This window comes from Nelumbo nucifera, chromosome 1, assembly GCF_055504915.1.
Source record: "Nelumbo nucifera cultivar China Antique chromosome 1, China Antique-T2T, whole genome shotgun sequence".
Classification (NCBI taxonomy): Eukaryota; Viridiplantae; Streptophyta; class Magnoliopsida; order Proteales; family Nelumbonaceae; genus Nelumbo; species Nelumbo nucifera.
The window spans coordinates 117,609,632-117,636,424 of record NC_142649.1 but is presented as its reverse complement, the minus strand read 5'-3'; the positions used below and the strand labels follow the sequence as shown (position 1 = coordinate 117,636,424).

The 26,793-nt window shown below is 39.8% G+C and overlaps 1 protein-coding gene across 1 annotated transcript; it reads left to right on the top strand.

Annotated features, from left to right (window-relative positions):
• The first annotated feature begins 215 nt into the window (after positions 1 to 215).
• On the top strand, positions 216 to 24,421 carry LOC104601780 (glycoprotein 3-alpha-L-fucosyltransferase FUT11-like). Its single transcript, XM_010265244.3, has 7 exons — positions 216 to 1,007; positions 8,503 to 8,669; positions 10,006 to 10,247; positions 22,569 to 22,673; positions 22,944 to 23,100; positions 23,251 to 23,478; positions 23,915 to 24,421. Exons 1-7 carry the CDS (start codon positions 615 to 617, stop codon positions 24,165 to 24,167), a joined length of 1,545 nt encoding a protein of 514 aa, XP_010263546.1. The 5' UTR covers positions 216 to 614; the 3' UTR covers positions 24,168 to 24,421.
• The last annotated feature ends 2,372 nt before the right edge of the window (positions 24,422 to 26,793 follow it).

Sequence of the window (26,793 nt, the reverse complement as noted above, 5' to 3'; positions counted from 1 at the left end):
ACATAGGAAGCATCACTCGTACTTACATGTTATCATTCATGAAAGATGATACCGATGTGCGGCTGTGATGTCCTGTTGTCGGAATATAGCCAATGTCTTATGGTTATGGTCAGCAGATCCGAAATCGCCCAATGGTCTGATTAGCTTTTGGATCGGACTTAGGTAATTGGGTTTAGGTTTTAATAATATAATCGAATTCAGCCTGGAACCGACCTGAATCCAACCCGATTACAGTCCTAGAGGCAACTGGCAAGACTTCCATTGCATTAGCTATACCTATATCTGAAAGTCAAACGCCGTCGTAATACAGTCGGACCGCCACTCCGTCAGAACATACATAGACCGAATTCCGACGAAAAAACAGGCAGCAGGCAGCAGGCAGCAACTCTTAGCCATTAAAGTCTGATATAAAATTCGATTGTTCAATCTCCCTGTTTGCGTGCGCGTGTGTTAATAAAGCCAGAAGAGAGTGGAGATGAATCGCAGTCGAGCATGATCAAATGGTCCTCTGTCGAGCTATCATCATCCATCTCTCTTTCCCGCAACTTCCGGAGAAGTAGAGGAGGGGGGGAGTGAAAGAGAAAGCGGAGAGCACAGATATATAAAACTCCTTGATGGGTATTGTAACAGGGCAGAGAGGTTCTAGAACAGGGACAACCCAAGAAGGAGTAGTTGTTGGTGGGGTTTCATCTACCAACAATAGGAAGAGATGGTCCAATCTGATGCCTATCGTTGTCGTCCTTGTCGTCGTTGCCGAGATCTCTTTCCTGGGTCGCCTTGACATGGCGAAGAACGCTGCCATGGTTAACACTTGGACCAATTCCTTCTACTCGGCCTCAACACGTGAGGAACCAGTGAAACACCAGGATGAGACTACCATGGGTGTCTTGGATCTTGACAACAACAGAGGAAAGGAGAGTTGCGAGGACTGGTTGGAGCGTGAAGACGCTGTAAGCTACTCCAGAGACTTTGACAAGGACCCCATCTTGGTTTCTGGTGCTGAAAAGGTTGGTGTTCTCTTTTCTCTTAATTAAGTGCTTTTGGTGCTTCTTGAGCAACTTTTGTTAGTATTGTTAAGTTCTCAATGGTTATGACACTAAATAATGCATATGGCGATACATTTTATCTAATTCATCAATTTGGTTAACAATTCTTCAATTTATTTCATGAAAATACAGAACGTGGGAAAATACCAGTTCAGAATTGCTAAACTGAACATGAAAGAAAGGAAGGAAGAAAAACTAGTTTTAGATACACCAATAAACAGTTTGAGACTGTAACGTTTAACCCAAAATGATAGTCTTAATCTTTGTAACAACATAGCAGGCCTCTCAAGTAAACCATCTTAGTTAGATGAAAGTGCATCTATACTTTTGATCGCATTTCAAGTTAGAAAACTAGGATTAAGTGGCGTTATTGTTCGATTTCAGATCTAAAGTTTGATTCTTGATGAGATGACAGAGATCATGATGGACTAGAGTGCCTTTTGCATTTTTGTATGGATATTTTTGTAAATTTTATTTTGAGGACTGCAAGAAGAAATGAACTTCCAATCCTGTCATCTCGGTGGATCTAATTATTCTAACTCTAGAAGCAGTCAGAACCACAGAAGGGATTAACAGCCAAAAAAGAAAGGAAAGAGTTTGTAATATCCTTGAGAAAATGCAGAGTTGAAGTGAAAGATTTGTGGGTAGAAGTCATGAAAAGTCCATGAAATCTATGAAATGTATTTTTAGCAAAGAGCTGATCCCAGTTCCATTAATCACTCTTATTTTTGAAATTCCTTCTAGAGCAGTACAAGGAGTTCTTTTAAGAGCATTTGGAAACATGTAAACATTTGGGGACCTTTTTCACTTTTTTTTGATGAATAAGTAATTTTGTTAAAGAGAATAAAGAAGAGTACAAACAGCCTTGGAGGAGACACAAGATGATACCTCCCCTTTAGGATGAGTACAGACCCAAGTCTTATCAATAAACAGAACAAAACTATAGATTAGCCCAATACAAAGAAGCCCAAGAAACCCCTTGTTTAGCCAAAGAGTTTGCCAAGGTATTTTCTGATCTGCTAATCCACTGGATGTTAATTGACATATTCCTTGTGATCCATTTTACTTTTTTCAGGAGATCTTTGTAGCCCCAAACAGCACTGTTTGGATTCAGCACCCAACCCACTACCACCTTGGAGGTCTCCTTTTACTAGTAGGTTCTGCACCCCAAGTTGGTTAGCAATCTGTAGGCCTTGTAGAGCTTCTAGTATTTCAGCCCTTGTTGAGTCTACTGTCTCCAACTCCCACTGGACTTGAGAAGAAAGGGATAACATTGCTGTCTTTGTCCCTCAAGACCCCTCCAATGCATGAGGGCCTTGGGTTGCCTTGGCTGCTACCATCAAAGTTCAGCTTTACAACCCCTTCTGGAGGAGGTGTCCACCTTACTTGTGTCCTATTCTTCTTAGAGCCTATGGAAGCCACTGTTGCCCAGCCCCTCTGAATATCATCATAAGAATTGTAGAGTTGTAGGGCAGTAATGCCTTTATTTATATTGCTGTTAGTAGGGGAAATATTGTAAGTGTACTTTTTTTAAGTTATTATATATATAACTGAGTGGGGTGGCAAGCCTATTCATTCTCTTCTCTGAAATCTTTCTCTTTGACTTCTCTCTTCTCTTTCTCTCTCCCTCTTCTCTCTCTCTCTCCCCCCCCCCCTATTCCATTCTCTGTTTTGAATTCTCATCTAGAGTAGAGCTGACCTCAGTCTCTACTAGACAACTTGGTATCAGAGCCAACCTAGGGTTTCTCATGAGAGTCTAATCAGGTCGACTGCATGAGAACTTCCTAGGGTTGGAAGTTTTAGCAAGATTTGGCAATCAGCTGGTTCTTGGAGATCATTGGCAGAGTGCAGCACCTTTTCAAGAGATATTTGGAGTCTTGGAAAGAGTTCAGTGATCAGGAAGAATCAGAGAGAAGGAAAGAAACTTGAGATTAGGGTTCAGACTGAGGATTGGAAGTGGCAGCCCGTGTTTTCTGGGTAAGTTTCGATCTTTTCTTGAAATCGGCTCCAATCAAGAATTGATCAGAGTGATCTGGGAGATTGCTGTACCAAAATGGGTGCTGTGTAGAGTGAAAAGTAATAAAATGGTAAGTTGGAGAGCACTGTTTATTAAAGTGATCTTACCACCCTTAGAGAGATGTTGTCTTTTTTCACCCAGCTAGCCTTCTAATGAACCTTTCTATGACTCAGGTCCACAGATCCTTTGATTTATATTTAGCTCCAAGTGGAAGACCCACAAACTTGGATTGTAAATTACCTCTCTGACAACCTAGAGTGTTTTCCAACTCATCAGACTTTGACACATTCCCTATAGGAATGAGCTCAATTTTTTGGAAATTCATTTTTAGGCCAGTTGCAGCATCAAAACATATGAGTAAGCATCTTAAGAATAGCACATCTTTATATCTGCCCTAGAAAATAAGATTCAATCATCTGCATTTTTTTTTGATAAATTGAATCATCTGCAAATTGCAATAGAGCTACTTGTGGGCTGCTCTGATCTTGTTTTGAAGCCCTCAATCCAACCACCTTCCAGCCCTCACTATCCACCATATTGTTCAATGATTCAACAACTATTATGAATAGGAATGGAGATAACAAATCTCCCTGTCGGATGTCCTTTCCCCTTGCAGAATAGCATCTAGGGAGACCATTCACGAATATAGAAAACATTGCACTTGAGAGGCAAGCTTGAATCTATTTCCTCCATTTGACTACAAAGCCCATTCTGCAAAGCATGTACTCCACAAGCTCCCATTGAATGTGATCATAGGCTTTTTCCATATGTAGTTTAATCATCACCTCTAGTTGTCCCATCCTCAAGCTTGAATAAATGCATTCATTTGCAATTAGGGGTCATGCAATATTTGCTTGCTATCAACAAATGCCCCCTGGGATGGGGAAATGATACTACCCATCACCTTTCTCAGCCGGTTAGCAAGCACCTTAGGTATCATTTTGTATATACTACTGATTAAAATGATGGGTTTAAAAATTTTCAACTCGGTAGCACCTTGCATCTTTGACTTAGTGCTATACATGTTGCATTAACTTCTTTGGAAATCATCCATTATCTTCATGCAGTCATTAGAGGTAAAAATATTTCCCCTTTCCCCAAAAAGAACTGAAATTATAAATGTTTTTTTTTTGCTAAACATGAATTTTTCTTGCTAACTTTTTTTTTTTTTTTAAGTTCTTAGTGTCCTTTGTTGGATTCTGTGGGTTTGGAAGATGACCTACCTTTGTTTGTAGTTCCTCTTTGCTTTGATGGAAAATTTCCTCTTTGGAACAAAGAGAACATCCTTCAAACTCTGTTCACTGAGTTTTGTCTTTTAATATTGTCATTTATTCCAGCCTCGGTTGCTACTGTCTTGGAGAAATTGAGGAGGGATTTCTTATGGGATGGTCCTAGTGAGGAGAAGAAAATTCATATGGCTTGGGATTCTGCTTGCACTCCAAAAGAGTTGGGTGGTTTGGGTTTTAGAAGGTTGAGATTGATGAATGATGCTCTGTTGTTCAAATGGCTGTGGTGGTTTGGGGAGGTCATTGCGTGCAAATATGGTAAATCTCTGATGGACTAGCTTTCACTTGCACCACAACAGTCTTATGGCACTAGTGTTTGGAAAGGAATAATGGCCCAGCTCCCATTGTTTCAGCAACATGTTTCCTTTAAAGTGGGGGATGGAAGTAGAATCTCTTTCTGGAATGACTTTTGGTGCTTGGATCAGCGTCTATCCGAAGTGTATTGTCCTCTTTATTCATTATCTGTGAACAAGGAAGGTGCTGTTAAACAGTTCTTTGAGCTGATTAGTGGCCAGGTGGTGTGGGTTCCCAGATTTCGTAGAAATCTAAATTGACTGGGAGGTGGATCTCTTGCGAGAGCTGTTAAGCAGTTTGCTTGCTATCCAACCTAATCCTAATTCTAGGGATGTCAAGCTGTAATCGAAAGGGATGAAGGGTCGGTTTTCAGTCAGTTGTTGCTACAAGGTTTCTTTTGGCGAAGGCAACAGGTCCCGTGGTTCTGGTTGTGGAAGGTTCAGGTTCCGTCGAAGATCAAGTTCGTTGTCTGGTAGGCTGTTAGGGATAGGGTCCAATCTGCTGCATATCTGCTGAGACGTGGAATGGAGCTGGATGCCACCTGTAGCCTCTGTGTGGGGAAGGATCTGAATCCATCCATCATCTTTTGATTCACTGCACCTATACCTACCAGGTTTGGTGTCATTTCATTAGGTTGTTCCACCTAGTCTGGGTTCCCCTCTCTCCTCTGAGGCCGATTTAATCAAGGTTTAAAATGTCGATGTCGATGGAAATGTCGCTTACCAAAATATAGGACATATGTCGGAAATGTCGAGGGGAAATATTGTAAAAATTAGAGACATTGTGGAAATATTATGAAATATGTGGAAATATGCAAAGATATTTTATAAAATGATAAAAGAAGCATTAATACATATTTCTAGACTATTATCTTATTCCCAACCATTATATAAAGCTAAGAAACTAAGATCAATAACAAATTAGTAAATGACGACTTACTGATTTATAATGCATTTTGATGTTTTTACAAGGTTATCTGATATTTTATTTTCTTATTTTTAGTTCTGATTTATTATAAATTCTAATATGTTTATTTCACACTAGTAAATAGAAATACATTTATTCTGATTTTTTAAATATTAAAGTTATAATACATTATGTTTTATTATAAATTTAATAAACCGATTCTCCTTTTTGTAGTATTAAGATTATGATAAATTCTGATTTCTTATAAAACTTAATGAATTTATTATGATTTTTAATACTAAATTTATAATAAATTATGATTTAGTATAAAATTTATTAAATTTATTCTGATTTTTTATATTAAATGTAGAATATGGTTTATTATAAAATTTAATAAACATTTTCTGATTTTAATAAATATTTTAAAAAATACTAACTAGTTAATATTTTATTACTTGAAAAATATTTTATGTTTTATATTATAAAGTAATTAATTTATTCTTTTGTTTTTATATTTTGTTAATTCTTTTTATAAATATTTTATTTGAAATATTAAATAGAAAAGAATAATCTATATTAATATATTGTATTATATTAATATAATATACTAATATATTATATTTTTAATGTACATTAGTCGACATCTTGTTGACATAATAGGAAAAACTGTATTTTTTTTGGTTATTTGGACCGATTTGGTCGACATTTCCGACATAATGTAATTTTTATATTACCATCCATTTTCATGTTGGTGAGCCTCGACATCGACATATGTCGGGCGACATTAGCGACATTTGACGACATTTGAAACCATGGATTTAATCTCAGGCTGGAGGTTAAACTGCTTCTCACACAAAGGTTGTTTCTTGTGGAATAGCCTACCTTTTGCAGTTTTTTGGGTGGTGTGGAAAGAGTGCAATCAATGGATTTTTGAGTCTAAATCTAATGTAGTGGAGGTGGTCCTGGGGAAGGTGGAAAGGTTGCTTCTTAGCTGGGCTAGGTGCTCAAAATTTTTTGTGGATGTGCCTGCCAGCTCTTTCTCTAATCATTGGTAGCCCATCATTTTTTTGAGTTTTCTTTTAAAAAGCTCTCACTGTATATGATCTGTGCATGGTTAAAAGCACACTTCTTTTTGTATTGAGGGCTACTCGCCCTCCTCTTTTCTATTAATACAATACATTTCTTATCACTCTAATCATTGGTGGTCCATCATTTTTTTTTAGTTTTCTTTCAAAAAGCTCTCATTGTATATGATCTGTGCATGGTTAAAAGCACACTTCTTTTTGTATATGATTTGAGGGCTACTTGCTCTCTTCTTTTATATTAATACAATACATTTCTACTCATCAAAAAAAAGAAAATATTGTCATTTATGCTATTAAACATTAAGTATGCATCATAATTCTCTAGCCAAAACCTTATTTGCGTTCGTAGTGGATCAATAGTAATGCAAATTATGCTCTTGACGTTAAGTATGCAACATGGCTCGAAAACCTATTTGAGTTTGGCAAGGATCATTGACCATTTGGGTCATTATTTGGTGCAATGGAAAATCTTGGGCTGATAAGCAGGAGAATGTGGATTATAGCATGAGGGCAGCCACTTTGTGCCAAAAAACAAAAGCCAAAAGGTTAGGTCCCTATCCAGTTTTTCCTTCCCAAGATCTTGAATAGTTGGATCATAATTTGGTAATGGCCCTTACGGATTATTAACTTAAAAAACTTTTATACGTACATATTCTTACTTTTTTTATTTCTTCTGTGGGGGTTTTATATGCAATGGCATAATGGTTGTTGTAATTTCTTCTTCCATTCAAGGTTCAAAGTATCAATACTCTCGATAAGCAAATTTCGTGTATTGAGAGTTCATTTCCATTGATTTTTTTTTTTCATTTTTTGGCTTGGTAATTTGACAACGGACATGTCACATCAATTATTAACATTTAAAACAATTGGAATCACCTAATTCTCATTATTTAGAGTATTGGTGACACTGAAGCCGATACATATCATACAATATGCAATGATATGTATTGATACTTTGAACCTTGATTCCCTTTTTATCAATAAAAAAATAGTATATTAGTTGTTAATTGCCTTCACCAATAGAAAAAGAAAAAAAATCATTAGTTTTATTTTGATTGCATATCATCACCAGAGTATCAACCAAGTGACAACACTTGGAGACACAAAAGAGCTTTGTCATAGCCTGGATGCATTCTTTACACTATAACAATGTCTGTTTATTAGGGGTGTCCAAGTTCGGTTATCTGAACCATGGACAATTTTTGCAAACCGAACCGGTCCTACCGGTTTTTCAATTTCTCCAAACTGAAACCGAACTTGTACCACCGGTTAAACAGTTCGTCGGTTTTGGTTTTTGACCGGTTCTGTTCTTCAGTTTTTCGGTTTTTTATATTTATTATATATATTATATAAATATATGTATAATATTATATTATAAATAATAAATGATATATAATATATTATAAATATTATAAAAATATATAATATATAGAAAATATGTGACATATATTTAAAGTATATATGAAATATACATATAAATATATATACCGGTCGGTTCGGTTAACTGTCAGTTTTTTTTCTAGGGTAACCGAAAACCAAACCGGTCCTTCGGTTTTTCAAAAATACCAAATCGAAACTGAACCGATCGGTTTGGTTAACCGCATTTTCCGGTTCGGTTCGGTTTTTCGTTTTTCATGGACACCCCTACTGTTTATGTGTGCATATTTTAAGTGTCTACAACTTAAAACTTTGTTGTTTTTCCTCTGCTTTAGAAGTTGCACTCTGTAAATGGCCTGATGCATTTGGGGTTTCTTTCTTTTTGACAATTTTTTCATATCTGGTGCTGAAATTTAAGGGGTCATTTTAGATTGCATCTGATGTTTTCATTGTCTAATTCGTACTTATTGTTACAATGAACTTCCATTCAGGAGTGGAATTCTTGTTCTGTTGGATGTAAGTTTGGGTATCAATTTGGGTCAGATAAGAAGCCTGATGCTGCATTCGGTTTAGTTCAAGATGGTGCAATTGCTAGTATTCTTCGGTCCATGGAATCCTCTCACTACTACTCAGAAAACAACATTGCTCAGGCACGACGGTGGGTAAGCACATTCTAAAATGGCTTTCTTTGCATGTAGGAGTTTTGTAATTGACCAAAATTGTCTTTACCTTCTTTTTGGAATTTCTACAGTCATTGCCAATCTTATTTGTTGAGTACTTGAGTGAAAAGATCTCTTTTAAAGCATGTGCGCTTTGTTTGTTATAAACAGATTTAACAATGTATGACATGGTAAAGTTGGGAGTTTGGGTTGGCCAGAAGGGGTTCAAGAACTGGCCATGACAAAATGTACAACTTCTGAACATTTCTGTTTCTTTACACCTTCTCTAGTTTCTGAAAGAAGATGAAGCAATTTGATTGGTCAGATGATATTACTGACATCGAACAAATAAATTAGGAAAACCTACAGGAAATTGTGGATAGTGCTAAAATTCATTTTGTTGGTAGTGGAGCATATTGTTACATCAAACCTACAGTTGTATGCATGTATGAGACTTGTAGTGATACATCAAACCAATTATTATTATTAATTTTTTGATCAGCAACACAAAAATTGATTCATTAAATTAAAATGGAGATATACAACAAGTTGTGGGCAGAAAAAACAAGCCCAAGAAGAAAGCCATCCCAATATTTACAAGTAAGCCCAGAACATGGATCGTCTCTGGTTCCTTGTTTAGCTAGACCATCGGCCATACTGTTTGCAGATCTCCTAATCCAATTTATTTGGATCAAGCCTATTGTTGTATATATGCATTTAAGAGACTTCCACTAATGCATTAAATGGAGGGAAGAATAAAGATAGACTATATGAAAATTTAAAGTAAATATGTAATATTCAAGAGTTGTCTAACCAAGTTGCATTTTGTTGAGGGGTCCATAAAATCACTGGAGATTGGATATAAGCAAAACCCAATGAAGATGGATGCTGAGAGTTGATTAAATAGAATGGCATTTGGTGAATTAAATGAATCATTGCCATGATGAAGGGATCTGAAAGGGCATAGTGATTTTATTAATAGAGAAAAATTAAAAGGGTACAAGGGGCAAATTACTAGCACTATGCCAATATGTCATATTCAAGCCACAATATAAGATATCTGTATGGATTTTTTTCTTCTGCTAGAGTTCCATCATTATATAAGAATTTGCAGTTAAAACTACATGCAACCTGTTCCTATTGGAATATAGACAAACATTTGAACAAAAGGCAAGTTTAACTTTCTACTATCGATGTTTACAGAGGCATTGACAAACAAACTTCATTATGTTTCCATTTTCATAATTCTTACTTTTGCCAGTGGAAAATGGGTTATCAGCAGTAATTGGAGCTCAGTAAAACTAACATTTATTTTTAAATCTTCTTCTTTCCCAGGAGGGGATATAGTGTTGTAATGACAACAAGTCTCTCTTCAGATGTTCCTGTTGGTTATTTTTCATGGGCTGAGTATGAAATCATGGCACCATTGCAACCAAAGACTGAAAATGCCCTTGCAGCTGCCTTCATTTCTAACTGTGGGGCTCGCAACTTCCGTTTACAGGCCCTTGAGGAGCTAGAAAAAGAGAACATTAAGATAGATTCTTATGGTGGCTGTCATAGGAACCGTGATGGAAGAGGTACACATTTAGAATATTAATTCTTTTATCATGTTATAACATAATAGTATGGAAAGAAAAATTTATTTTTCATAAGTAAAATTCAATAATTAACTGAAAGGGGGAAACCACTGTATACAATAGTAAAAGGACTGAATATTGTGGGTTTTTGTTCTACTTGATGCTTTCTATTTGCTAATTTTTTTTTATATTTTAAGTTAATTAAGTTTTTCTGGATTTAGTAGTGTCCTTTTACTTACCATCTCAAGGTTTATGAACTTTCTAAGCTATTTTTTTTTTATCAGTAAATATGCGTTTTATTAAAATTCAGATTATGAACTTTCTAAGCTATTGTAAAAGGGTTGAAAATGAGTTAGAGAACACAAATTTTCCATTCCAAGATTTTTCAGAACTACAAAGTAATCAGTTTTTTTTTTTTTTTTTCTGAAAGATCTCTTTATACTCCTTGATATAATTAATTTCCACCTTTCTTGTTTATGTATAATGACTTTGGCACGAATCCCCTGAATTATTTGGTAGGAGAGGGTTGCATCTGTGGCTGCAATGAAGCATGCTTGTACTGATGTGGTTGACTAACTACAACTGCTTATCTTTATCTTTATTAGTATAATGCTGATACCTGCCTTGGCTTCACATCCAGAACATGTGAAAAATCTAATCCATTTATTTACTCTCTCGGCACTCTATCATGTCTCTCTTCCTCTTTTGCACATGAACTTGCATGTGCCACTCAACTATGTCAGTAAAGTTATGGTTTGACTTATTACTGTAGAAAAATCTCTGCAACAAATTTCCATTTCCATTTCCATGTATACAGAAATACAAGATGCCTTAAGATGAAGCATCTGACATGTATTAGAAGACAAAATAGACATATAACCAAGGCTCAAATTTTGTCATGTATCGGCGGGTCACTGGTATGCTAAATAAGGGACCTTTGGGGGTTTGACCCATTTCATGGGGTAGACAGGCATAAGCCCCTGATCTACTTTTGAAAAAAAAAACACTAAAAGAAAATGGGTAGGCACAAGGTTAAAAGTACCAATACACCCCTTGTTCTGTATCGGGGTGTATTGATACTGTGAACCTTGCATATAACTAGAAACCCTTGCACTTATTTTGGCATAGGTTCAGTATGATCATAATTAGTAGGTATATAAACATGAAAACATGGCATTGACAAATATTTAGGTATGATTAGGTTTTACAACTACTGAAAATGGTTAAAAATACAGTAAAGAACATATTTTCCAATTTTTGTTACATTTTAAGAGTTGAGTAAAAATTTGTAAATGCACATAGATAGTAAATATATATCTATGCAGGCATGAAGCCACACTAAAACAATTAATGAATCTTGTGGATGATCTGAACCAACCACCTAATGGAGGAACCTTTGGATTGGCTAGATGTTTCCTCAGTTCACATCCTGCATTAGATTGGAGTTATTCCCAACTTATACATGCTGTCCAAAGTTTTGGTATTTTATTTAAAAAGCCACCCAAGAGCAGCTAATAAATTTGTAGGGGTGCAAGTTAGGTACTCAATTTGAAGAGTTTAAACTGAGTTGGGCCTAGGCTTTTGGACCAGGCCCATTCAAGCATGACAGAAGGATCAAAGGGTCCCAGGTTGCCACATGGAAGGTTCCTATATATATATATATAGTACCAGATTTCCCCTTTTTCCTGATCAAAACACATTAGATACCATTTCTAGATTTTGTACATTGGATGACATCATAAACTTAGATTTTCTCTTCTTTTCTCTATGTTTCTACCAAACAGTTACTTCCATTTCGTCAATTCACCCTCCCCCTGTGTGTGCTCACTCACAGAGCAGCTTGTGTCATGATATTTTAGGTCATCCATCTCAAGCTGGAGGTGTAAAACGGGCCGTGCCTGGCTCAACACAACCCCTGGGGCTGGGTTGGGCCAAGGGTTTATGGCCCATGGGCCGTTTCAGCTTAGATAGATAGATATAGATATCTTCATTTTTATTTCAGTTTTATTGTACTTTTTTCACTTTCATTTTATTATTTCATATATAAACAATTGTATACATCAAAATTCACATGGAATAAAATTTTTAATATATATTTTTTTCATTTTGTTGTCTATCTTGTTAATTTATTTTAAATTTTCTTAAAAAATTGTGTTGGCCCACAGCCCGGCCTGCTTGGGCCGTGCCGGATTTCCCTCTTGGGGAATTCATGCCAAGTAGGCGCAGCCTGCTAGGCCCACGGACTGGCTCGGTCTGACCCACATTACACCTCTATCTCAAGCTTCAATCAAGATGAGTAGACAAAGAAAAGTTCAAGGGATTGAAGGACAACTAGATGAAGCAAGTAATTTTAATTGTTTTATAAATTTTTATGTTTTCTATGTTATATGATGTATGGTTGGTGTTACATCTGGGGTTGGTAGATTATTAATCAAATACTAGTTGCTAACAGGTGGTGTGTTAAAGAAATGAAATGGACTGGTGGGAAGGGTTGGATTAGTAAATTAGACCTAGAAAATGCTTATGATTATGTTGATTGGTCTTTTATGAATGAATCCCTGATGAGATATGGCTTTGGAGAGAGAGAGAAAATGGATGATTGGATGTGTAAGTTCTTGTCATTATTCCATACTAGAAACTGGGACAGTTCATGATTTCTTTTTGGCCAAGAGGGGCTGATGCAAGGAGACCCCGTTTCTCTGCTCATCTTCACACTCATCATGGATGTGAAGAGGTGAGGCACAGATTTTTGCCTTGAGGCATACAGATTTTGCCTCAAGGCAAAGAGGGGGCTGATGCAATGAGACCCCCTCTCTCTGTTCCTCAAGGCATACACACCTCAGACCTCAATTTGAAACCTTCTTTACCTTGTTCTTGATTTCTTATAAAAAGAAAATAAATAGTTAGATTCTTCAGCAAAAACTACAATCACCATGACTTTGCAACAGTTTGCCAATTCACTTGCTCGATTATGGTACATTTTGAACAAATGGTGGTGGCAGCTTCAGTTTTGGTTGCTCAATACCTCTCTCAGGAAATAAGTGAGATTTTCCCTTTACTGTCTCTTGTGGGTCCGATTTTAGGGTTTTTTCTCTTAAAAATCTAAAAGAAAGGTAAAGAAGGTTTCAAAAATTGACCCCACTGAATCATTAGTTTTGATAAAAACTAAACGGAGCATCACAAGTAATGATTCCAGATTTTGAAAAATTCTTTTATTTCTTTCTGCCCAAATAGTGCTGATTACAGCCACCGGAATGGACCTCCAGACTTTTTACTAGCTTTGACAGACCTTGCAGATCCCAACATCTCAGCAGCTCCAGGGCAGAAAAGTAATGATTCCAGATCTTAACCGAGATAGGACACTGAAGAAAAAGATGATTACTATCCTTCAAATCTTGGCCGCAAAGAACAGAAAGCAAATCTTGAAGCTGAAAACCTCTTTTTCAAGAAAGCATTTCAGTTATATCTAAAAATGTTTTTGACTGACAACTGGGTTATCCTATATCTTGTTCAAGAGCAACTTTAAAACTGAATTCTCTAGTGATGGTACCTAGATATTTATGCCACAACATGAGGAATTAATTATTAAGTCAAGCACACTTTTAGCCATATTAAAATGATAAAAGATACTGAGCATATGCACGTAAAGATTCAAAATTAAAGGTTTTAAGAAGGTGAAACCAACAATTTGATATTTAATGTATCACTTGCGAAAATGAAATCCTATTTTTCAAGTTTGATGTGAAATACAGCTAGTGTTTGTGCCATGTTGCTTTCAATGCCAGAATAATTACAATATCAAGATGGTTGATGCATTCACAATTGAAGGTGCCAACTGCCAACTAGCCTGCTGGTAAGGTCTCTGGCTGGTTGTAGCAAAGGCCTGGGATCGAATCCTGCCTTCACCCAGGTTGGGGGGGGGGGTCTAGGGGTTTGGGGAAGGGCTACCCCTGTTATGTAGCCCATTACCAAAAAACGATCCCTACACAATTTGTAGCATTTGGAAGAAACAGAGTAAGAACAATAGATCCTTTTTTATAAGCAACGGTAAAAAGCTTGATTATGCTGTGATGAATAATGGGTTCCATTATTACTGATCAGAAAAAGAAAAACAATAATGGGTTCCATATTACTAGAAATCTAGGCATCCATGTACCACATGACAACCTGAAAGAACCATAGGTCCTAGGCCAATTGTTTAAGGTGGGACTGCAACTCGGGCAGGCTCAAGTTGAGCTTATGTCAAAATTTGAATGGGCCTGGCCTGAAGGCCCAAGCCCAAAGCAGTGTAAAATGCCAATTCAGGCCAACCAGAGTTGCACCCCTAGTTTAAGGTGATCTCCTAAAGTTACAGCTTTCATGGGTTGCAAGAGGATTCACTTGAAAAGAAGCTAACACAGTGATTAAATGGATGAGAGACCATGGTTTAGATCGATTAGAGGCTGAGGTAGCAACTAGCAACATTGCCCCCTGGTAATTATCTTGACATATCAGGGAGGTGAAATCCTTGGTGTCTAGAGTAAACCCCTTGATCCATGGAATTCATCATTTATTGAGCTCCCAAGAAGTGAGTTCTATTGGCATATCGTACCTAGTTGAGAGTACACATTTTGTGTATTTGTATTTTCAGGTATACCATTACCTTCCCATCCTCTTTATCTTGTTTAGTGTTTCAAGGCTTTGTACTTGCTACTACATTAAGGGGGAAAAAACTAAGTTGGGTAGGTTTGGGAGTTACTGATTATGATATGGAAATAAAGATGGACAGGAGTTACTAGATGTTTGGTGGTCTTAAAGGGCTCCTGTTGTTCCCTTTACTACTATCATTCTATGGAGCAAGTTTTGCCCAAAAAACCATCCTCGTGGAAGCTCAGTACAAGGGAGGGGGAGTGTTGATCCATTATTAGGGGAAGATGGGCAGAGAAGGGAGGTCATTAAGAGGAAGTGGGGAGACTCTCTCTCATGGAGACAAAAGTCCTAAGTCTTATGGCTGAAAGGAGATGATAACACTTCTTTCTTCCATAAAATGGCTAATGCAAGGAGAAGGGTCAACACTATTTCTCAGCTTAAAGTTAGTGGTCAATATCTGGAAGAAGAAAAAAAAAGCTATTACAGAGTTTTATGAGGAACTATATGAAAATATAGAATCTGTCAACCAAAATTGTATGGCATTATTTTTAATCAAATTTCAGGCCAAGAAAGAGACTAGTTGGAGAGCCAATTTACAGCAGAGGTGCTGGTTTCCATTAGAGAGATGGATGAGGACAGTTGCAGGGTGCAACTGAGTTGAAAGACTTCAGGCCCATTAGCTTAATTGGTAGCATCTACAAGATTATAGCCAAGGTGCTTGCTAATTGCATGAGGTAGGTGCTAGGCAGCAAAATTTCTCCATATCAAGGGGCATTTGTTTATGGTAAACAAATATTGAATGGGTCCTTGTCCTTGATAGCTAACAAATGTAGCCCAATCCCTATGACCACAACCAATGGGAGTTTGTGGATTGCATGCTTCATTGAATGGGATTTGGAGTCAAATGGAGGTGGGTTCATTCATGTCTCTCATCAGCATTGTTTTCCATTTTGGTAAATGGTGTTCACAAAGGCTACTTTGCAGGAGGAAAGGGAAACGGTGTTTGGCAGGGAAATCCCTTTTCCCATTTTTATTTATAAATAGCTGTGGAAGCACCGAGAAAGTTAGTGGATATAGATCCCTTGAAGGTGGTTGGATTGAGGGTTTCAAGACAGGAGAAAGCAGTCAACAAATAGCATTGCTGCAATTTGCAGATGACTCAATTATAAATTTATATTCTGGGGCCAAGTATGAAGACATACTATTCTTTTGATGCCTAACCATCTGCTTTGAAGCTGCATCTGGCTTGGAGATGAACTTGCAAAAGAGTGAGCTCATTCATGTGGGGGGAAACTGAGGTCTTTTACCTTCAAAATTTGTCGGCCTCCCACTTGGAGTCAAATACAAATCAAAAGAGATATGGACCCCAGTGATAAAAAGATTCTGTAGAAGGTTGGCAGGCTGGAAGAGGCAGCATCTTGCAAAGGGTGGCAAGTCACCTTAATAGTATGCTCTCTAATCCACCACTTTATTATTTCTCATTGTATTCCTGCTTCGGTGCTGCAACTACTCAAGAAAATCTTGTGGAATGGTTTGGATGGTAGCAAACACATGCATATATTGGCCTGGAATCAGGTTTGTCTACAAAAATCTCATGGAGGGCTGGGCATCAGACCACTTGAAGCAGTAAACATTGCACTTCTGGGGCAGTGGCTTTGGAGACATGGTTCTGAAAAGGAAGTTTTTTGGAGGAAAGTGATTCATGGAAAATATGGGGATGAAAACAAAACCTTTGGAAGCCTCAGATAGATTTTCAGTTAGATTATTCTTCAAATCTTTAGTTCCCAGCTTGACTGAATCCGTTCCTTGGTCATGGATTTGGGAAGCTAAATGGCCATAGAAGGTGAAAATTTTCCTGTAGTCTGCAATCATCAACAGAATTCCCACAACAGATCATCTTATTTCTAGGGGCTTGCACATTGCTAACCAGTGTGCCTTGTGGCAATCAGAAGTTGAAGATGCAGGATGCAGGTGCAGCTCATCTCTTGGTATGGTGCCCAGGCTCCTATCATATTTGGTGACTTTTCCTGTGGCTTTTCAAGGTAGTCTTTTTATCATGCTGGGGGACCTGGCTTCTTTAGTTGTGGCTTAGCCCTCTAAGATATTCAGCAGCAGGGGAAGGAGATTATGGCAGATAGTTCCTGGGGCTTTGTGCCGGGCCATTTGGCTGGAGCGTAATAGCAGAGTATTTAATCAAGTTGGGCCAGAACCTGAATGGCTTATCTGAAAGACTGAGAGGTATATGGTAGAATGGGCAAGTATACAGACTATGAAACTACAGGAGTTCAAGGGCATGAGAAGAGAACAATTCACAAATCAATGGGAAAGGACTCTTTTTGTTGATTTTTGTAAATAGCAAATAGTGGATACACTCTATACATACAGAATACCTTTTGTGTGGCTGTAAAGGCCTATTTGATCATCTCTTGTTTCTAGTTTGGGGGAATCTCTCCCTCCTTTTATGTAAATATAACACTTTTTTCAGAAGGGGGGGGGTTGTGGGGGTGATAGAACTGTAAAATTTACCCTTCAAAACTCCTTTATAATAGAAAGCCAATGCATCAACATCCATCTTACATTTTGGTTCTTTTCAAACAAAGGTATCAATATCTGCCTGATTTTCCCCTCAACTACCTGTAAAGGCAACCCCCTCACCAAAAAAAAGGCCCCTTAAATTTTCCTTTCAAATGCACCAGAAAAATGCCCAAGGCATTTCCATCCACATGGAATAGATGAAGGTGTTATGGGCCCGGACATAGGATCTCGTCACGGGTCGGTCCACGGGGAGAACCTCTTGCTTCCCCTTGCGCCTTCCCTTACGTGCAGACCCTATTGTGGAAAACCGAATGGGTGATTTGTCCAAGAGACCACTCGAACTCTCCTCACTCCTCTTACTGGAAAACTGAATGCTTTATTCCAATTCATAGGCTCCTTAAATAGGAGATTACAAGAGGGGGTTCCTTGATGTATTCGGCTAGGCTAGGATAATCCCTCTCTAAATCAAACTCAAACTCCTACTTCTAATGGTAAACAAACTCCTACTTCTAGTGTCAAACAAAACTCTTAAGAACATAAGATAAGATAAGGATAAGGGATAATGTAAGCTGGCGGCGAGTTGGCGAACAGAGCTGTTGTGGCAAGATAAGTGTGGGTCCCCTGATGAGCTGTCGTGTGGGCCCGCTCCTTACTGCTACTGCCTGTGGCGGCGGTAAACCTTCCCCACGAATGCATCCATATCATCACACCCCTCCTGGGCAACGAGCTTGTCCTCAAGCTCGAGATCAGGGTAGGCGTCGTGAAGATCCGACCAGGGGATCCAGGTGGCCTCTGCTGATGGTAGATCGTCCCACTCCACAAGGACCTCGAAAGTACCCCGGTTGATGCAGGATCGGACAAGAGCCCGAGGTTGGAGAATGGGTCTGCCGTCCTTCAAGGGGGGTAGGGGAGGTACTTGATCAGGAGGAGTCCCTGTAAAAGGCTTGAGGAGGGACACGTGGACCGGGGCTGTGAGATCGCATGGAGCATCATATTGTCTTCTTCTTGGCGAGACAAGGCATCTGCGGCGCGGTTCAAAGTTCCCGCCTTGTAGTCCACCCGGAAATCGAACCCAAGAAGCTTGCTGATCCAGTGCTGTTGCGGCGAGGTGGTAAGCCGTTGTTCCAACAAGTATTTGAGGCTGTAGTGGTCCGTCTTGACGATGATGGATCTGCCCCACAAGTACGGCCTCCAGTGCTGCACTGCCTTTGCTAGTCCAATCAGTTCCCGTTCGTAGGCGGGTAGCTTAAGGTGGCGGTCGGCCAGTTTGTGGCTGAAGAAAGCGACTGGATGTCCTTGTTGCTGTAGTATGGCGCCGATGCCAGTGCCGGATGCATCGCATTCCACCGTGAACTCGAGATCAAAGTTTGGCAACTGTAGAACCGACGTGGAGGAGAGGGCTTCCCTTAAACTCACAAAGGCTGCATCGGATGAACTATCCCAGAGGAAGGCATTCTTCTTGAACTATCCAGTGCTGCATTGCCTTTGCTAGTCCAATCAGTTCCCGTTCATAGGCGGGTAGCTTAAGGTGGCGGTCGGCCAGTTTGCGGTTGAAGAAAGCGACTGGATGTCCTTGCTGCTGTAGTATGGCGCCGATGCCGGTGCCGGATGCATCGCATTCCACCGTGAACTCGAGATCAAAGTTTGGCAAATGTAGAACTGACGTGGAGGAGAGGGCTTCCCTTAAACTCACAAAGGCTGCATCGGATGAACTATCCCAGAGGAAGGCATTCTTCTTGAGCAAATTAGTTAGTGGAGCCGCCAAAAGTCCGTAATTTTGTACGAACTTGCGGTAGTAGCCTATCAGCCCTAGGAACCCGCGGAGAGCCTTGGCAGATTGCGGTCTGGGTCATTCTCTGATTGCTTGAATCTTGGAGTCATCCACAGTGAGTCCTTGCCCGCTGATCACATGTCCTAAGTAAAGGACCCGACATTCCCCAAAGGAGCATTTGGATCGCTTAAGGAAGAGATGGTGTTGTTGCAGGAGTTCAAGAACGATCCGTAGGTGCTGCACATGTTCTACCCACGATTTGCTGTAGACTAGGATGTCATCAAAGAACACCAAGACGAATCTGCGGAGGTGGGAGTGGAATACCTCGTTCATCAGGGCCTGGAACGTGGAAGGAGCGTTGCTGAGGCCGAATGGCATAACCAGGAATTCGAAATGGCCATGATGTGTTCTGAAGGCCGTTTTCTCTACATCTTCGGAAGTCATTCGGACTTGGAAGTAACCTGACCGGAGGTCTAGTTTTGAGAAGTATTGTGCGCCATGGAGCTCATCCAATAGTTCGTCTATGATGGGGATAGGAAATTTGTCCTTGACCGTCCGACTGTTAAGTTCTCTGTAGTCTACACAAAATCTCCAAGTCCCATCTTGCTTGGGTACCAACAGAACCGGAGAGGAGAAGGGGGAGCGGATGGGTCGGATGATCCCCTGCCGTAACATGTCCGCGCACTGCCTTTCTATTTCATCCTTCTGTCGATGGGGGGTAATGGTAGGGTCGAACAACGACGGGATCCGATCCGGATATCAGAGGGATCCGATGATCATAGTCTCTGGAAGGTGGGAGCCCCTTGGGTTCTTTGAATACTGTAGAGAACTCCGTGAGGAGCCTCTCCATATCTGTTGCGCGTGAGTCCTCACCTTGGAGTGTGTGCAACTGCATTTTTGTTCTTATTCTGGTTCCCTGCCATGTCACCGGTTTCCCATCCAGGCGGAAAGTCATTGTTAGGGCGCTGAAATCCCATAGGATGGGCCCCAAAGTGATTAGCCATTTGACTCCCAGAACGATGTCAAATTCATCCAAGGAGAGTACAAATAAGTCAGTCCGAAAGGTTTCTGCTCCAACCTGAATTTTGGTGTCTTTGCAGAAACCGGGGCTGTGAACTCTTTCCCCGTTGGCCACGGCTACCTGTAACTGCGCCTGATTTCCATCGGTAATTCTAACCGACGGGCAGCCTGTTCACTGACGAAGTTGTGGGTGCTTCCGGAGTCTACGAGAATACGAACTGGTTGCCCTGCTATCCGCGCCCTTAGTTGCATGGTTTGGGAAGTTTTGATCCCTGTGATGGCGTGGAGGGAGATCTCTGGTTCTGATGCTGCAGGTTCATCCTCGTCCTCTTCGGGTTCTTCTACCAGAAGACAGAATAGCTTCTTGCACCTGTGCCCAGCGGAGTACTGATCATCGCAGTTGAAGCACTGCCCTCTTGTGCGCCGTTCTGCCATCTCGGCTCGGGTCAGCCGTCTAATGGGGGGTGCTGTCCTACTACTTCTTACACTTGCTGCCGATCTAGAGGGGTTACCAGCAGGAGGCCTTGGTTCCCCGCTGGCTGTCGAAGAAGGAGGCACCCCTGCTGTCTTTGAAGGTGCCCAGGTTGTTGCCGATCATCCTATACTGAGGTTTCCGTGGGAGAGCTGCATTTTCCTTTCGAAGGCGTGCGCGAGGTTCATCGCTGTGGCCAGGTTAGGAGGGTGTTGCATCTCTACGTCCACTCTCAGAGTTTCTACTAGCCCTGCTGTAAACATATCTACCTGCTGATCTGCGCGAACCGAGGTTGCTCTGGCGAGAAGGTTTGGAACTGGCATTGGTACTCTGCCACGGTTCCGGTTTACTTGAGATTGATCAACTCGCCCAGCGGGTTTCTTGTCAGCGGGGGTTCAAACCTGAGGAGACGATATGATTTGAACTGCCCCCAGCTGAGACCGGGTTCTTCTTGCTCCAGTCTGTAGAACCAGAGCTGCGCCTCTTCTGATAGGTGGAAGGCGGCCAGACTGACTTTATCCTTGTCATCAGTTCGCTGGTTACGGAAGAACAGTTCGCAGCATTACAGCCATCCTAACGGGTCTCCGGTGCCGTTGTAAGATGGGAATTCCAGCCGGCTATACTTGGGAATAACAGCGGCTGTCGGGGCAGCGATCTGCTGTTCGCTGGACGTCTCTGCCCAGTCCGGACGGCGGCTGTTGGTGGTGGCAGTTCCTTCAGAACTTCTTTCTTTGTTGGAGAGGAACGTTTCCAGCAGTCGTCGCAGCTCCCGGACATCATCCTTGACTTCACGAACCTCCATGCTGGTTTCAGCGAGCCTATGCTCCAGCTAGTGGACCCTGGAAGACAGCGGCTCCTGTTCCCTCATGACGGTAGGCTCTGATACCAGAATGTTATGGGCCCGGGTGTAGGATCTCGCCACGGGTCGGTGCACAGGGAGAACCTCTTGCTTCCCCTTGCGCCTTCCCTTACGTGCAGACCCTATTGTGGAAAACCGAATGGGTGATTTGTCCAAGAGACCACCCGAACTCTCCTCACTCTTCTCTTATTGGAAAACTGAATGCTTTATTCCAATTCATAGGCTCCTTAAATAGGAGATTACAAGAGGGGGTTCCTTGATGTATTCGGCTAGGCTAGGATAATCCCTCTCTAAATCAAACTCAAACTCCTGCTTCTAATGGTAAACAAACTCCTACTTCTAGTGTCAAACAAAACTCTTAAGAACATAAGATAAGATAAGGATAAGGGATAATGTAAGCTGGTGGCGAGTTGGCGAACAGAGCTGTTGTGGCAAGATAAGTGTGGGTCCCCTGATGAGCTGTCGTGTGGGCCCGCTCCTTACTGCTGCTGCCTGTGGCGGCGGTAAACCTTCCCCACGAATGCATCCATATCAGAAGGAGGATGGGGCTGTATAAAGACTTTTTTACATCATGTTACATCCTCTCATGTACACTTATTTCTTTCTCTGCTCAAGCATGAGCGAGATGCCTTATCCCCAAAAGGTGGGAAAAGAGGAAATTTGAAGGGAAGAAACCTGTAGATTTTTTTTTTTTTCATGAATGGAAGAAACCTGTAGATTGCCTAATAATTAGCAAACTATGTAGGTAAGTTCTTTCTTTTTAAGTTCAGAGAAGATTGTATTGTTGACAAGTCATCCATATATTAAAAAACTAGACCTGTGACTTGGCAGCAACCAGGTTTATTTGTTCTAAAAGTAGAAACAGCACATGCTTTTTTCCTAAGAAAGGTGAAACCTGGTATGGTATGAATACTTCTGTGAATTGATTTTGAATACATGTCCATTATCCACCAGTTTGTGTAGCAAGAGTTGAACATTCTAGAAGTTGACAAGGTAATAAACCTGCCTTTTATATATATTTTCTCTCTTTTGCAGTGGACAAAGTAGAGACCCTGAAGCGCTACAAATTTAGCTTGGCTTTTGAGAATTCTAACGAGGAGGATTATGTGACGGAGAAATTTTTCCAATCTTTGGTTGCTGGTATGAAAACTAAACATTTCCCCCAATTCCTAACCAAAAGGCAAGAAAGGAAAAAAGGAAAAGAAATCTTATTGCTCGGTTATCTTGTAGATTTTGGATGGCCAAAGTATTTATATTGCATATACTGGGATTTGAAACAGTTTTTATTTCTATTTTTATTTTTTATATATGTGCATCAATTTCTGTTTTGAAATGCTTGAGGATAAATGCATTATCTAGTAGTTTTATTCGAGTACACACATAATGTTGATTTCGTAAAATAACCTGTAGGCACTGTCCCCGTGGTTGTTGGTGCTCCAAATATTGAAGAGTTTGCACCTTCTACTGGCTCAATTTTACATATTAAGGAGTTGAGCAATGTCCCTTCTGTTGCCAAGGCCATGAAATACCTGGCAGAAAATCCTGATGCATATAATCAATCATTAAGGTGAGACGTTTTCACATTTTCATTCACTAGTACTGAATTACTAAGGAAAATGCTTACCAATTTACTATGTTGTTGAGCTATTCCATATTATCCTTCATTTTGGGTTGTCTTGTATATATCATGTTTGACAAGGTGGTGTTCATTGTGTAGGTGGAAATACGATGGTCCATCTGATTCCTTCAAGGCTCTAGTAGATATGGCTGCAGTTCACTCATCCTGCCGTCTTTGCATTCACCTTGCAACAAAAATCCAGGAAAGTGAGGAAAAGAATCCACAATTTCAGAAACGTCCATGTAAGTGCACCAGAGGTTCTGAAACCGTCTATCATCTATATGTAAGAGAAAGAGGGAGGTTCAAAATGGATTCTATTTTTTTGAGGTAATCTCATAACAAGCTGGATGTTCCTCCAGATTTTTTTTGTACTTCTATTTTGTTCTTGAATGATTTTGTTCGGTTTTAATTTTCTTGTATGTATGCTCCCTTCTCAAGTCTTGAGTAATCTTACACAGTTAAACTGTAAGAAGAAACTTGTTTTTCTAGATGGCATTGTTACATAGAACTGCAAGTAAAATGAGTTTTTACAAATTAATTTTGCCCATTTTGGTTGGCCTCCCACTACTTCGGTTAAAACTTCAATGTATCCAGAAGCTGGCAATCCAGTGATGTACTGCACTACCTTTTATAGATATTGGGTACATTTCCATCATGTCCTAGGCAAACAATGTTGTTGCCTTTTTTCAGTTTGATTGGTAGTAATACCCTGGATGAAATTTTAAATTGTGAAATGGTATTCATTACTAAATTTGTTGTGCAGGTCCAACAATTTGACCCAGGGTGCTTTGGAATATGCAATTCTCAAAAAATTCAAGTCCCTGAATCATGTACCCATCTGGAAACAGGAAAGACCTGAAAGCATTAGAGGGGATGAACTTAAAATTTATAGAATCTATCCTGTTGGGATGACCCAGAGGAAAGCTTTGTACACCTTCAAATTCAAGGGGGACTCTGATCTTAGGAAATATGTGAAAAGCAATCCATGTGCGAAATTTGAAGTCATATTCGTGTAGGGAGAGCCCTCGGTTGTCTGGCGTCAATACACTGTCTCCTGTATTATATTCTATCATGAAACACTCTTGCTTCCTCGGAGGAAAGTTTTGCAGGGTCGTTAGGCCATAGGGTTTGGTGTTCTCCTGCTTCTTCCTCTTTGTAATCATTGTCTTCAGGATTCCGTTTTTCTTTTCTTTTTTTTTTTTTTTTGGGGGGGGGGGGCGGGTAAATCGTCTTCAGGATGATCATTGAACACGTAGATATATAATGAAGAAAATGACTATTCATTGTTATGGCTTATGTAAGGTAGCTTATTTTAAGGTGTTTATTGTGCGGTTTATTCAGGTGTTCTAAAGCGTGAATGTTTAGAACTGCCACATCAGTAAAAGAAACATGTTCTTGTATGTGTTTTTGTTTTGAGTAGCAAAAACAAGTTTTTTGTTACATTAAACAAATCACATTTTTTAAACCATAAAGGTGATGGTCTTTTAAATAAAAACAAATTTTGGAGTACAGATATTGTATAATTCATGAAAGATAGGGAGAGATTATTAGTTGAAACCAGTATTTTTAAACCAGGAATTTAAGAGCACGTTTTTTGTTTCATTTTTAGGATATATACAACCAAGAACCATGTTTTATGAACCAATTTGCTGGAAAACTCAGAACAAGAAGTCAAGAATCATGATTGTTTGAAAATAAAAACTTATGCAAGGAAAAGATGTGAACCTATTTATCAATAAGAGGAAAAGATTCATAAGGCCAAGTTTCTAATTTTCTATCTACCCTTGAAAGGTCCCGGAGGAGTGCGAGTGCAGCAAGCTGTGGCTGCCACATTCTGCCACTTTATTGTATCTTTTTGTGATCGACAGGCATGTGGAACTAGCATTTCACTCAAATGAAACTAAAGCAAAACAAAATCTATGTATTTTCAAGTGATCCTTAAAATTACTTATGAAATGTTTTCATGGTTCGGAAAATGTTCAATTCTTTTTTTTTTTTTTTTTTTTCCTTTATGGCTAAGAAGTGTTCAATTCATTTTAGTAAACTGTATAAAACCTACCACTTAAAATATGTTTCTCGTGTTTACCTAATTAATGGCCATCTGAGATTTGGATTTAGTTTTATTGATATATTATTCGAGATTTATGTAAGGTTTTCTTGTATGTCTATATGTGTCTTAATTTTTCCACTATATCCATATCACCCGAAGTGTATGAGTGTTTTCAACCCGTCAGTGACGGGACTGGTTGAATCATTCAACCTACAACCCAAGTCATGATTCTGATCTGGGTTAACCTAAAACTCAAAATTTCATAAAAAACCATTGATTTGATAACAACCCACTAACCGTGGTGGTTGAACCATTGACCTGCTTGGCTCAGTCAGTAGGTTACAGGTTACAGACTACAAGGAATTTTCATACGACCAAGGTTCAAAGTATTGACATGTATTGGCTTGTATCGGTTGATACGTGATTGAGTGCGATCTGGCTGCTCTCAACTGGAGGTGATTTGGTTTCCAAACGGACGGCAGATTGAACCTGCAAGGATATTAGAGAACCCCGGGATGCTAACCCGACGAGGTCGCTCTGATGCTTAAGTCAGTAGGCTAGTAGCGAGCTAAAATTGCTTGAAAATGAGAGAGCTTGAGAGTAGGAAATCATGCATACCTTGCACCCTTAGGGGGTGAAGCCTTTATATAGTGGAGTCCTCGCGGGTTTCGCGGAGTGGTTCTGGGATCCTCGACACGATGAGATCCGTTTCCGCGATAATGGGGATAACTGATGGGGCTTATCGAGTCCGCCCGAATCGGTTGGGGGAGATAACGCTAGCTGTTATGCGGCGTGATCCCGCGAGGCCCGGAATCTAATGGCGAGATCTTCGGGGTTGCCACGTAGTGGTCTGTTAATATTACCTGAGCTACCGCTCTTTAGATCCGGCCTGGGGCGAACGCCGAAGTGCCTTGGGATCGAAGTGGTCTTGATCCGACCTTACACCGAGGTGAACTCGTCCCGAGGTGGTTTGATTATCCGAGCTCGATCTGTTGCGGACTTGGCATGTCGGGCTGAGCTGTCATCTTACTAGTTAGGTCGCGTCCACGTGTCCCCCTGTTACTAGGTCGGGCCAAATCGCCATTCATCAATACGTATTGTGTCAATGGCTTTCCGATACGCCCCTACAGGGGTTGTATTGGGTCAGACCATGATTCAGAAAGTAGCCAGGATTTAAACCGATTCCTCTGAACCGGTTTTGAAAAAAAAAAAATAAAACATAAAAAAACACTAATACTTTGAACCTTGCATAGGACATGATTTTTTCTTGGTGGTTAGTTTTTTTTTTTTTTTTTTTTTTTTTTTTTTTAATTTTGGATAACATTTTGTGATTTGTGTGATGCAAGGCATTGAAAGGTGCTCCATCCCACTAATTTTGCAAAAAAAAGTATGTTTTGGCTTCAAACCTCAATTTTTAGTTTTCTTAATTTACAAAAATAAATCATAACTAAGATAGAATTTAGTTAGACCTAAAATAAAACATATATACATATAAAATATAATATATTCTTAATGTGTATATACATTATGGGTCAATCCATTCGAGTGGAAAGTTGAACTACTGACGGGCAACCTGAAAGGAAAAATGGATC

Bases quoted from the DNA above. Each gene is read 5' to 3' on its own strand.
- LOC104601780 (XM_010265244.3), top strand. From the start codon at position 615: ATGGGTATTGTAACAGGGCAGAGAGGTTCTAGAACAGGGACAACCCAA. The intron at 1,008-8,502 runs GTTGGTGTTCTC...ACTTCCATTCAG, and splicing joins TGGTTTCTGGTGCTGAAAAG to GAGTGGAATTCTTGTTCTGT. The intron at 8,670-10,005 runs GTGGGTAAGCAC...CTTCTTTCCCAG, and splicing joins AACATTGCTCAGGCACGACG to GAGGGGATATAGTGTTGTAA.